Source organism: Malaclemys terrapin, chromosome 10 (assembly GCF_027887155.1).
Source record: "Malaclemys terrapin pileata isolate rMalTer1 chromosome 10, rMalTer1.hap1, whole genome shotgun sequence".
Lineage (NCBI taxonomy): Eukaryota > Metazoa > Chordata > Testudines > Emydidae > Malaclemys > Malaclemys terrapin.
Window position 1 is genome coordinate 72,258,621 of NC_071514.1, and position 14,156 is coordinate 72,272,776.

At 45.2% G+C, this 14,156-nt stretch overlaps 1 protein-coding gene across 2 annotated transcripts in view; it reads left to right on the forward strand.

The window, feature by feature from the left end:
- The first annotated feature begins 2,820 nt into the window (after positions 1-2,820).
- CYTH3 (cytohesin 3) overlaps positions 2,821-14,156 on the forward strand; it is a 94,831-nt gene continuing 83,495 nt past the window's right edge. For both annotated transcript variants that reach the window (XR_008446443.1, XM_054041629.1), the window contains exon 1: positions 2,821-2,979. Coding sequence is in view for 1 of the 2 variants with exons in the window: in XM_054041629.1 (XP_053897604.1) it covers positions 2,955-2,979 (25 nt within the window). In the remaining variant the exon portion in view is untranslated. The remainder of the gene's footprint in view (positions 2,980-14,156) is intronic.

Consider the following 14,156-nt stretch of genomic DNA (forward strand, 5'->3'; position numbering starts at 1 on the left):
TAAAGATGTATCTCCTTCCAATTAAATGCTATAATGTTGTACTGTGTAATCATCCCACTATTTTTGTGCCAAGTTATTAAAAATGTAATAACGTGTAATTACAAAAAATAGAATAGGAGGACTCTTTTAAAGGATTAGTGAGATTTATATGATTTTGAAGTGAGCAAAACTGCTCCTGTGAAGAGAGGTTGCCTGAACCAAACCTCAGCTCCAAGCAAAATTGACTATAATGACCACCTATAAACAAGGGTATTATGAGGTAAGTACCACTGACACAGTTTCATAGGCTGCAAGCCGGCACATACCAGCTTACAATGGGAAACTAAAGAGCCTTTCCTCTTAGCTGACCTCTTTCCCTACAGTTTCTTCCTTGTATACAAAAATTTACATGAATTATTTTTGTTTAAAAAGAGGAATATATTCTATCCTCTACTGCCAGAACTGTTCTATTCACATTTGTGGGGGTGGAGGCTGCAGTCCTACCACCTGTGACACCTATGAAAGGCCTAAGATTCTGGAGACAGTGCCTGAAAAATCCCACAAAAGCTTGAGTCTCTGGTCAAAAGCCTGTAGGCAGGTATAGGCTATCTCAGAGGTGGGCAAACTACGGCCCGTGGGACCATCCTGCCTGGCCCCTGAGCTCCTGGTCGGGGAGGCTAGCTCCCGCCCCCTCCCCTGCAGCCTCAGCTCACCATGCCGCCAGCACTCTGGGCAGTGGGGCTGCAAGCTCCTGCTGCTCTGGGCGGCGGTTGGATAAGGGGCAGAGGGTCCCGGGAGGCAGTCAGGGAACAGGGAGCCAGCGGTTGGATGGGGTGGAAGTTCTGGGTGGAGGGATCAGGGGATGGGAAACAGGGGGGGTTGATAGGCATGGGAGTCCCGGGGGGTGGGGAGGGCAGGGAGCAGGGGGGTTGGATAAAGGGTGGTGTCCCGGGGGGGCAGTTAGGGGTCAGGGGGTTGCAGGAGGGAGCAGTCAGGGGACAAGGAGCGGGGGGGGGGGGTTGGATGGGTCAGGAGTTCTGAGGAGGGCAGTCAGAGGGCAGGAAGTGGGAGGGGGCAGAGGCCAGGCTGTTTGGGTAGGCATAGCCTTCCTTACCCGGCCCTCCATACAGTTTTGCAACCCCGATGTGGCCCTCGGGCCAAAAAGTTTGCCCACCCCTGGGTTATCTGGTGGTGCTGTGACCCATGCAAATGTAGAAAGGTGAGCCTCCGGCACATATCAAAATGTGTGATTCACCCCCATAGAGCAGCAGTTCTCAAACTGTGGGTTGTGACCCCAAAGTGAGTTGTGACCCCATTTTAATGGGGTTACCAGGGCCAGCATTAGACTTGCTGGGAACCAGAGCTGAAGCCCGAACTCCACCCCCACCCAAGGTGGTGGGGCTCAGGCTCCAGCCCCCTCTCCCTCCACCCAAGGCAGTGGGACTCGGTCTCCCCCTGCCTCCTGGGGTCATATAGTAACTTTGTTGTCAGAACAAGGTCACGGTGCAATGACATTTGAGAACCCCTGCCATAGAGGGTCTTCCTCTCTACCAAAATAGAGGCCCCCTGAAACACATAAGGGACTCCGCTGTAGATGCCAAAACCCATATGGCCCCTCCTTCAATGTTGAAACTGTGGACCTCTCTGACTTGTACAGGGCATCCTGCAAATGTTAAAATGGGGTGATCCTCATGGAGTCCTGCAGCCCAGATTGGATGTCATACATTCAACTGAGCTGCAGGAATAGCCTCCACCTGTCCTTCACAGCGACCATAATGCTTGCTGGGGAAGCAGCCTCCTTTCACCAGGAGAGAGCTGCCAAGAAGAGCAGGCAAGCACCTGCAAAAAGTGCCAGTATTTGCCCTACGCTCCCCACCAGACTCTTCTATCCACCTAGCTCCACCTCCCATAAATCCTGGCTTCTCTCAGCTGCCATCTTCCCAAGCTATTCACATCCACCCCCAACTCTCTCCCCCACCTTCCTTAATTTACCCAGGTACCGCCCTGGACACTTCCACAAACCTAGCTACCGCCAACTTCTCAAACACCCCCCAACAGCTCCCAGTTATCTCAACCTGCTGCCCCCCCCAGCCCTCCCAACAAACGTAGCTAACCTCTAGCTTCCCTCCCCCAGTTATCACCAAGCTATGCCCAGCCACACATACAACAGTCCTCAGCTTCCCCTTAGACTAGGCTCCAGTTTATCTCCCCTCCCCATTGGACACCTCTACAAATCCAGCTGCTGTTAAGGTTGCCAATTTTGGTTGGACATATTCCTGGAGACTCCAGGACAATAGTGGAGGGTTGGCAACTCTAGCTGTTGTTAACTGCCCTCCCCCCCAATCGCCTCAACTCATCCCTCCAGACATTCCCTACCTACTCCCCAGATGCTCTTCAGCACCCACCACATTTTGTGCAGCCCCATATCTTCCTCCCCCCCCCCACTGCTTCGGGGGGCAAGGTGTATTGAGCTTAAACTGAAGTTTAGGCTACAAATCTACATCTACCAATGCTCTGCAAAACATGTAACGACATATAAACTCTCACATGGAGCTGTACAAAATTTGGCAGCTAGGGGAAGAGCAGGAGCTTTATCCCTTCCACGGGGGGAGTGTGTGTGAGAGAGATTGAAAACACCTCCCGGGCAAGAGCCCTGTTGACACTGGAAGGGACCCCAGGCCAGCGGGGTGCCCCTTCCCCAGCCCCCAGAGAGGGGTGGGCGGTCGCTGTGCCGCTCCGGAGTGAGGGTTGGGGATGAGGCAGCCCAGGGCTGGGCCCGGCCCGCCTTCCCCCTCCCACTCTTTGTGGGTCACATGAGAGGGGGCGGGCGGCTTGGGGAGAGGCAGCAGCTGAGCTCGGGGCGGCTGCTGTGTGTGTGTGTGAGTCTGACGGGGGCGACGGGACGGGAGCTGGGGAAACCCCCGGGCCTCGCTCAGCCTCTGCCGCTCCCGAGGGTCCTGCTCACGGCGCCCGACATGGACGAGGAGGGCGGCGGCGGCGGTAAGTGGCGGAGTTGGTGTGGGAAGCCGCCGGGGCTGGGGGAGGCGGTAGAGGGGGTCTGGGCCGCCGGGTGTTGGCGGGGACACGGTCTCCTGTACCTGGTCTCTCGTGCGTGAGGCTTTGAGCTGGGGGGACACGTCCTCCCGCCCCCGGCTTTCCCCGTTTGGGCGCTGTGTGTTGTGTCTCCCTCCCTGTCTGGAGCGTCCTGCTCTCAGGGAGACGCCGATCCCGTCTCCCACGCACGAACAGCCCACCTCCGCTGCGCCCTCCTTGCCATCGCCTCCCACCCGTGCTGTCCCTTCTCGTAACACTGGCCACACCTTCCTGCCTGCTCCCCACCCCATCTCTTTGCTCCCCCGCAACCACATACCACTCCTGCCGAGCGCCCTGGGATACCCCATGACTCCCACCCTGCTCCCCGCATCCACATCCCCGACTGTGCCTCCCCCACATCATCTTTAATGCAGAGCACTTACCCGGTCCCCTCCACCCTGCCGTATTGTCCTTCTCACCCTTCGCCCACTTGTGTTCCCCACCATACATCCACTTTGCTCTTCCTTCCCTCCTCCACATAACAATCCCATTCATACACATCTCTCTCAGCCCCCACACTATCCCCCACAGACCTTCTTTTTACATATTTATTAATGTCTCTTGGGGGAAAACCAAGGGAAGTGACTATAATAACAAGTAGTGAATAGTTTTCAGGCTTCTACATCCTGAATAAAGAGGAATGTTGTTGGAGGAGAAATGGGCCTTATCCTTCTGGCAGGGATGTCCAAGTACTGCCAGTCTTTGCTGATCCTAGTCTAGGGACATTGCTCCTATTAGGATTGACTTGCTCAAGTTCCATGTGCTAATGACAACAATAGAGAGCTCTGTGCACCCTAGTTTATGAATCTCTCCTACCCCCCAAAAGGTCAAACATTTCTGAGGGAGGAAAAATGAATGCACACTTGCTTAGGGTCTGTGAGAATGCTGGAAAAGCGAAGTCGATTTAAACACCCTGACAGTAGAACTCACTGTGTGCATCTATGTTTGGCCAGCTCTCACAGTTGACTTGCCCCCATGGTGTTATATTGACAGCCAGTTGTTTGTTCTTGTGTCTTAACACAGTGAAATCATTGCACACTGTATGCAGCTGCTGCTCCTATCAAAAATTGTGTGTGTGTTTTGCAGTAAATAATGTACAGTGAAAAGGCTAATTATATTCTGCAACAGCCCTGCATTTGTGTGTAATTTTAATGTAGGTGCAATGATAATCACTGAGTTGTTCATCCAGTTTACACAAGGTAAACAATTTCCATAGGTAGTAATGTAAATGTTTCCAAATCCACATCTTAGAAAATCAGGACGTGCTTCTTTCACCATCTTTTAGTACAATTGTGATCTTTCAGGGATTAATTTGTACAACTACATGAGCTAATAGACCCCAAACAGATTTGCTCGAGGGCTTTCTCTGTTTTATCTGAAATGCATTGTCTGTGTGAAGCTTTTTGTCTGACTAGCCAATTCTCAATGCTATCACTAATAAGGATGCTGACTAACTGTTGTCCCATATCAAAGGTAGTTTTTCAGGACGAGGTTGTTAATCAAGATGTCTTCCAAATAAAATAAACAGTAATTGTGTATGGATGAATAGATTTGTTTCATTATAAATATGTCAAGTAATGAGTGGTAAGATTAGTAGTTGTAATGTGATTGCTAGCTCTTAAAATAGTAAGGGAAGAACACTGAAATAAAGTGGGTGTGGTATTTGTTTTGACAAGTGGAAAAAATGCCATGATGCATCAGTAACATCACAGAAAAATATCCTACAAACAGTCCATCTGCAAACATCAATATTTCTCAGCAACTATTTCCCTCAGCTGTTTTGTCAATAAGATACGACTTTTCTTTAAAAAGAAGAAAAGGGGAAAAAAGTGGTTTTACTACTACTAATAGTAATGGGAAAACACTAGTAAACAGCAGAAAAATAGTAAATTAAAGATTTAATGTTTTAAAACAACTTGATATTACATCAAGGGTATGTCAACAGTATATCACTGAATTTTCATGTATATGAAGGATACTTTAATATGCTTGTTTATTGACATTCAATCCATCTAATATAGATATTTTTCACTTGTATGAGCTTGAATCATCAAAAAAATTTAACTTTCACACTGCAGAGTATGTGGAAAAATTGGTTTCTTCAGGCTTAAGGTCCAGTTCTGCAAGGTGCAGAGAGCCTACTTTGAGGTTCTGAGCACCTTCAGTTCTCATTGAGGTACATTGGATTTGAAGTACTTGGCACCTTGCAAAGATTGGACCCTCAAAATGGATCTACTTATTACTGAAAAAGTCACTTCTATTATTATTCTCGGATTATTTGTCATATCTCATTTAATAAAAAATGTACTATTCAGGGTGGTCAAATTATTGTATAGTTTACAAGTGTCCTTAGTCAGCGTTATAATATTACAGATCCAAATAACTGAAACTGCCCCGTCTCTACATTAAGCGTATATGAACTTTTACATTAGCCTTTTGTGATTATTACACTTATTTTCATAAGAAAAAGCCTAATCCTGGTTTCCTTTCTTGTTCAAAACTTCCATTGGTAGAGTAGGATTAGTTTAACATTATTTTAAACTAACTAGATTTTGGAATGACAAGTGGTAAGAAAATTGACCATATCATGACAAGAAATTATATATACAGAGTTAAGTGTCAACTTGAAATCTAGTCAGTTTTAAAATGAATTAACAGCAGTTTCAGCTACACCTGCCCTGAGACTCTATGCTGATTTCTGAGCTTTTAAAATGCCATTTTTAGTAGGTTAAAAATAGTTTTCTCTTGCCTGTCGCTGAAAGACCCACATAAAGAGGTGTTCAATTCATAAAAATAAATGAATTTGACAGTGTGAATCAGTGGCTAGGGCATTGGACTGGGATTAAGGAGACCTGAGTTCTGTTATCAGCTCTGTCATTAACCTGATGTGTAAGCTTGAGTTCACCTCTTTGTGCCTCCAGTTCCTCATCTGTAAATGGGAAAAATTATATACACCTCTTTTAGTAAAATCTTTTGAGGTGTGGATGAAAACCGCTATACATTATCATTAAAAAAGAAAAAGAAAATTTGATAGTGAAGCTGTCAAATGTAGGACATGCTCCCTACTAGTTTAAACTCTTCCCCCCCCCCACCCCTTCCCGGTAGTATAAATGTGGGCATAAAGGCCCATGTCATACCATCTATTATCACACAAAATTCCCGTTGATTTCAAAGGGGCTCTGTGCATGGAATAGGAGTAAGATATGATCCAAATTAATTAGTGTTTTATTTCAGCTGTCTGTTGTGTTCTAATTACAGGGCTCTTTGTACTTCATTCAGGAAAACATGTTGATTCCCCTTCCTTCCCCAGCTTGAAATGATGTCTTTTATGACTTTATTAGACTGAAACATCTCTTGCTGCAGTTAGTATGTTATAGTATTTCATTTGGGTATCTGAGGTCCTTGCATTTGGTAGCAGGTGTTATGCTTGTATAGTGATAAATAATGAAGTTTCTTTTGAGATAATTTCCAGGCCTTAAAATTCTTAGATCGGATCATTCTGCATAAAAATTTATGGCAGAATATGGCTCCTGTTATTTTGTATTAGGATCAGTTCTAATTCTGTTACATTCGTTTTCTTGAATTTGATTAGTTGTTGCATATTCTCTCCCATTCAGGTCATGAGGAATTCTGCTTATGAAAGGACTGCAAGATCAGTCACTTACTCTTTTTTTAATTAGTAGCTTTTTTGGGGGGGGGGGGGGGGGTCATTGGTTTTTAAACAAAGTAAAAGTTAACTTTCTATAAGGTGCTAAATTCACAGAGATCCAAATCCCTCCATCCTTCCCAAACAGCTACAGCACAAGCAGTGCAATGTAAACTTCTCCATACTGTTCCCTAAACTGTGTACTTCAGTCCTGAACTCTGAGGCATTTCTTTGCATGAAAGAGTAATTCAGTATTCAGGTTCTTTCAATCCTTGACCTCTCTGCTGGAACTGCCAACGAGAATGCCAAGTGTGGTGTTGGTTGCTGTGGTGTAGGCACCTGCCCAGAGGAGCTAGACTGAAACCACCAGCACGTTTCACATAGGCCACAGAAGAACAGCTTACTGATGAAGCAAATGTATTAAGTCTGCTTTCACTCTGTCTAAATGGAAAAGCAGAGTTATCATCCTTTAACCTACAAATGGATAAATTTAATAATAAAGGCAAAAGTGCCCTGAGAAAAACGTAAAAGAATTAAAACTGGTTTTCAAAAAAAGTAATTTAAGTATGGTAGGAGTTAAAAATAAGTATTCTTAGGCTCAAGTCAACCTTTCTGTGTCCCATATTTTCCATTTCTCTGTAAAAGCCTGTGGAAGGGAGAATATGCACTGAAAAATCCATGTGAACTGGAAATTCACTACATCATATATTATACACAAACATTTATTTTCTGTGTTTGGAACCATAACTATATGCTGTATTCATATAATATGATATGCTTAAATTCCAACAGTAACGAAAAAGTATGTTAACCAGCATCTATTTGCATATGTCTAATTTCAGAGCACCAGGTCTGGATAACTTGCACCTGTAGTTTTAAAGAGTTGGTCAAGAAGCTCTCTGAGGATTGATGTTAATTAAAAAACAAAAACCTGGGGAAATTCCAAATAGAGAGAGCCTGGGTTCTGTCAATAATTAAAAAGGGTACATGGGATGACCTTGGTTTAGACTGGTTAGCTGGACATTGATCGCAGGCAAAATAATGGAGCAGCTGATATGAATCCGAATCAGTAAAGTACTAATGGACAGAAATATAATTAATATCAGTCAGGATGGTTTCATGATAAATAGGCCTTGCTCTTTGATGTAATTACAAGTTTGGTTGCAAAAGATAACTGGTCATGTCAAATACCTTATAGAATTCTAATATATTATATGATATTTGGATTAAAAAATAGTTCTATGGGAAATCAGCATGACACATTAAATGGATTAAAAACTAGCTAAGTGATAAATGATTCCCATTAATCATTTATATTTTTAAATCTAATGGGGAAATCTTAAGGATTTGTTCTTGGCCCAGTGCTATTGAATGTTTCCTTTCAATCATCAGAAGAAAACATGAAATAATTGCTGATAAAATTTGCAGAGATTGCAAAACTTCATGAGGTGGTAAATAATGAATAGTCCCTTACACATAGTTCTTTGGATGTCATGATGCAATGAAACAATATGTATTAATATAGACAAGTATAAGGTTATACATAGAGAACAGGGGATTATATAGTGCAAAGCAGTGACAGGGGATAATGGTAGATAACCAACTGAATGTGGGCTTCCATTGCAATGCTATGGCTAATGTGATCCTTGGATGTACAAACTGAAGAATATAAAATTGGAATAGGAAGATATTGCCTCTGCATATGGCATTGGTAAGATCACTACTGGAATACTGTGTCCAGGCCAGGTGTCAACACTTTTTAAAAGGATATTGAAATTTTTTTAACAGGTTCAGAAAAGACCAATAAGAATGATTTGATGTCTGGCAAGCAGATCTTACAACGAGAGACTTAAGGAATACAGATTATTTACGTTGTCAAAGAGAAAGTTAAGAGACAATTTGAACATGGTTTATAGGTACCTACACAGGGAGAAGATAATACTAAAAAGGTCTTTAATCTCTCAGACAAATATATAACAATATCCAGCGGCTAGAAGAATTCAAACTAGAAGTAAGGGGCAATTTTTAAGAGGCTAGGGCAATTAACTGGAACAACTTACCAAGGAGTGTGGTAAATTCTCCATCACTTAGTCAATGGAGCTATGACTACACTAACTGAGGATCTACCCTTTTTAAAGCAAGATTGGATGTCTTTGTAGAATATATGCTCTAGTTCACCCACAAGATGAACTACTCAAACCCTCCCTCTTTGTGCCTCTGCTTCCATCTCTGCATAGAATCTTGCCGTTTTTTACACTGGAGAATATTGACAAAATGTGACTTTCCTCTTCCCTCAGCTTGCCTTTTCTTCCCCCTCCCACAACTCTTTCCTTCTTCCCTCTCACATGCAGAAGTTTGCTGTCCTCTAAACCAGTGTTTTTCAAAGTTCGAGTCAGTCTCGGCATGTAATGCACTGGGTCGCTCTGGTCAGCACCACCGACTAGGACATTAAAAGTCCTGTCGGTGGTGCTGCCCAGCTAAGGTAGGCTAGTGCCTATCTGCTCTGACACCGCACTGCACTCTACCCCAAGCATTGGTTCCACACTCGGCCAATGGGAGCTGGGGGTGGGGGTGGGGATGGTGCCTGTGGGCAAGAGCCAGGCAGATCCGTTTGCGTGCCTCTGCCTAGGAGCTGGACCTGCTGCTTCAGGTGCAGCGCGGTCCATGGTGCCAGGACAGGCGGGAAGCCTGCCTCTGCACCCCAGCTGCACTGCTGACCAGAAGCCACCGGAGGTAAGTCTGCACCCCAACCCCACGCCCCAATCTCCTGCCCCAGCCCTGAGCCCCCGCAAACCTGGAAACCCTTCCTGCACCCCAAACCCCTCATTCCTAGCCCCACCCCACAGCCCTCATCCCTGTGCCCCAGCTCTGAGCCTCTCCCAAACCCCTCATCCCCAGCTCCATTGGGTTGCAGGCATCAATAATTTTCTTCAGCTTGGTCCCCAGAAAAAAACTTTGAAAACCACTGCTCTAAACTCTCCACTTGCCTCAATAACCCCATCCCATCTCCCGATCTTTCTCATGTCTATTCTCATCCCTTCCATTTCTCTTAACCTGTCACTCTCCTCTTGCTCTTTCCCCATACAACATAAGCATTCTTTAGCTTGTCCCATCTTTAAAAAAATCCCATCCATGCCCCCCCCAACTTACCTCTCCATCTGTTGCTCCATCTCCCTTTCATCACCAACGCCCCCCGCCCCACCTTCCCACAAGCCTTCCTAACTAGCTCCTTTCGCATTCATTGTGGACAACGGCACCATCCTGCCTGTCGCTGAGGCCTGTATCTTGGGTGTCATTTTCGACTCAGACCTCTCTGTGGGTCCTCACATCTAGGCTATGTCTAAATCTTGCTGGTGCTTTCTGCATATCCTCTCTAAGGTACTTTTCGGTCTGTCTGCGCAGCTAAAACTCATGTTAAGGCTCTCATCTTCTTGTCTCAGTTACTGCAACTTCTTCTTTCTGGCCTTGACAAATGCAAACTTGCCTCAGTGACATCCATTCAGAAATCATTCTCCTAACCTGTTGCTTTGACTGTGTCATCCGTCTCTTTGCATCCCTCCATGAGCTCCCTCTTTTCTATCTCATCAAACATAAGCCCCTTGTCTTCACTTCCAGGGCCCTTCATAGCCTACCTATCATCTCTCATCCTTTGTTGAGATTTCAACTCCTGCTCTGATTTGCCCTTAGTGCCACGTTCCATTGCTCACTTGGTTAAATTTTCATACACACACCCCATGAACATCCTCGCACTAACACTTTATTCTCCTTTAAAACTCTCCTTAAATCTCTCCTTTTCTTTGGTGCTCCCTCCCCCCCCCCAAAACAAAACAAAACCAAACCAAACACACCCAAAACAACAGCTAGGCTGTTAGTGTGCTGCCTGTCATGCTGACCCCTGTTGTCTAGTTTCCTTGTACTCTCCTGTCTGTCTCTTTTAGGGTTGCCAACCATCCAGGGTTGTCCTGGAGTCTCCAGGAATTAAAGATTAATCTTTAATTAAAGATTATGTCATGTGAGGAAACCTCCATGAATACGTCCTACCAAAACTGGCAACCCTAATCTCTTTGTTCTCTCTTGTTTTATACTTAATCCTTGCTCTGAAGAGTTTATATTGTATCTTTTTGTGCAGTGCCTCCTTGAGTGCATTCTTTCAAGGTATAGTCGTTGATTATGTGATCACATAGTATTTCTTCTCATGCAACATGTGCATCAGGATGGACAATGAATGAGACAGTGGACTGTGGTGATTGAATGAGGCAAGGTTTCCCTGGGTTAATTAATTTCAAAAAGTGGATGGTGTACAGCAAATGAAACATCCCTGGTATGATCCTTTTCTCCTTTTAGTTCTAGAATTCAGCAAGATATTTAAGTATACATCTTGGTGAAACATTGGCCTTAGTAAAGGGTGTGAGTGCATGTGTAGTTAATAAGGTACATAGGCACATGCTGAACCTTCTGGATAAGAATAACTATTTAAGAACTGACTCATTCCCTGAGCACATCTGTACTGTGCTCTGATTGAGGCAGGAATATATCGTATGTGATCATGTAATTAAAGGTGCCTGGGAGCAGAGAATAAGGTAGTCCACACAACTTTACTTGGGCATTCCTGGGTTTGAGTGCTTCACTTTGTAGTCTCTTCATACGAAGTAGTTATTTGACTTGTGTGCATCTTCATTAAAAATCATGCAATATTAAAGTAACTTTATTTTTAACATGTATGTATAGTTTTCAAGCAAATATCTGGCAAAGTGATTTTAATTTTAAAAAGAATCCAACAATTTCATGGGAAAGCAAATTTTTTGGACAGCACTGTTTCCTCTTAGCAGGGATAGACATATAAAATCCACTAGAAAACCATTTGTTTTGTGGTCCTTTGAGATTTGTCTGAAAAAGGAAGTGGTTTGACCTATTTGGTTGCTATGAAGTAAAAACATTCTTGTTTTTGGTGAACATCTGTGTAACGTTTATTTCATTACATTTTGGAGATCTTTTAAACCCATAATTTGATGATAATATAAGGTTTAATTAAAAGAAAACTAAGTGCTACATAGTTATTTCCCCAGTTGCATTAAGTACTGGTATCTACTTGTAGGTAGATTTTTTTTTTTTAAAAACAATTTTAACATACAACTTTTCTCATTAAAAGTATCATTATAAAGATGATCCTTTAGTACATAGACACAGTAATATTTCATCATTTTTCAGAAAAAAGCATCTGTTAGATTCCCTACTCTCGTGTTGTGATGCCAGATTATGTTGATCAGTTTCTTGTTTGGTCATTCAGTTTCTCTTTATATAAAAAGCTCAATAGGAATTCACTGAATGAGAATTTGGTATGTGGAAAAATTGCAGGACTGGGTCTGTAATCTCCTCTAGGATGGAAAGGGAGTCCTGAAGGAGACTGCCAAGTTAGTCTGTCTTGACCAGACAAGAGTGTCAGAGCCTTCCCAAAAGTGAGGGGAGCCAGCCCCCCTTTCCCCCCCCCCCAAGGCTCCGCTCTCGGACCTACCCCCTACCCCAGCCCAGAGCCTTCTCTTGCACCCCAAACCCCTCATCTCCAGTCCCACCCCAGAGCCCACACCCCCAGCCAGAGCCCTCACCCCCTGCCCCAGCCCGGAGCTTTCTCCTGGAGAGTGTGGGCAGGTGCCAGGCGGCGCCTCTCCTGCCCACCCATCTGCATTTTACGTGCTTTCCCTCTCGCTGTCCTCTCCCTGCTTTGCTCCTTCATCTCCCTCGCTCCTGCTGCTCCTCCATATCACCCTTCCCCCCGGCGGGGTGCGTTCTGCTCCCAGCACTGTGCGGAGAACCAGCTCCTGGTTGGAGTGCTCAGCTCACCAACAGTCTGGTCAGCAGGCTCCTTCCTTCCACCACTGCCTCTGGCTGAGCCGGCAACACAGAAAAGCCCAAGACCCTCCGGCCTGGGGTGCTGGCCAGGAGGAGCTCTGCACAGCACTGGCACAGGGAAGCCTCTCTGCCCCTCAGCTAAGCTCTGAAGTGGCGGGGGCCAGAGAGAAGCAATTTCCAACCTGTTCGCGCCCCGACTTTGCATCCCCCTGGGCAAGGGCTCAGCATCCTCTTCACCCACCCCTGCAGTCAGATTCCCTGGGCCCTGGTGCACAATGCATCCTTAGAGCTCGTGGTATAGAGTCAGGGTACAGGTGGTGGCTTGGTTATGTCGGTGGCCAGCAGCAGCCTGGAGGTGTTAGTTGGCTTTTGACACTGTGCAGGCAGGAAGGGACAGGTTGCTTCCAGTCACAGGGAGTGGGTGGTGGTGGGAAGAGATGAGTTTTGCAAAGACACGAGTCAGGTCATCCCTTCCTCTCCCCACACCCTGCGGCTAGAAGCAGCTCCCATTCCTTCCCTGCCACAGTGCCGAAAGGCTGCTGCTGGCAATGTTCTGATATGAACCGGGGCAGAAATCTGGGGAGGGAGGCATGTGACCCTGCGTGCCCCCCCACGTGTTGCCTCGGGAAGATGCAGCACCAGGTACCAGGAGAGGCCGGTCCATCCCAGGGGCTCAGCCAGGCATGGAGGGAGAGCAGAGAGCTCCAGGCAGGGAGAGGAGGGTTGGTCAGTTGTCACCCCTCCCCCCCCATGTAAGAGATGTATGGAAGTGTGTGAGTGACCTCACCCTGTGTGAACCCTAAAGCCTTAAAGATAGGAAAGTAAATAAAAAGACTCCAACTATGCAGTATTTCTTTTTAACAGGGGCTCAGTCAACTTGATTTTAATATGAACATTTGGACTGCACAGTTCTGAGTGATTGCCGTTGAAGTCGTTTGAGTATGAGTAATTTTACCAGGTGTCCCGTATTCAGCATAGGGAAATATGGTCACCTTAGTCGTGACCCGCTTTGGGGTCCCGAGCCACAGTTTGAGAACCGCTGCTCTAAATCATTCATGAAAATATTGAATAGTACTGGACTCAAGACTGACCCCTGTGGGACCTGTGATTACAGTGGAGCTTACACATTTACCCACATTGTGAGCTCATCTGTAAAATGTATGTAGAAATTCACAAAATGTTACAATATTCTGTGATAACAAGTGTTGATGGGGGGGAAAATACAAAAGGGAGACAAAATAACTGAATTAGTCTAAATAAAAAAACCAAGTTAGTCTGATTCAAAAACTGTTAAAATTATGCTAGTTAAAAAGAAGAGATGTCGAGCCAGAAGTTAATAAGCCAAAATGAGTATGTCGGATATTAAGCTTAATTACTAGACAAAATAATAAGGGAAATGGGCTGTTTCAACCATCACTCCCTTTTTGGGTCCTTAAAAGAAAAAAAATTTTGGGGAAAGTAAGAAAAAACAAAACAGAAGCTACTAGAGCAAGCTTCACTACCATAGCTGCCACCCCAGCTGTTTCTTGGGACCCTGGGCCTTCATCATCCTGATCCTGAGAGATGTCCTGGCCAGAGAGGGGGGGACCCA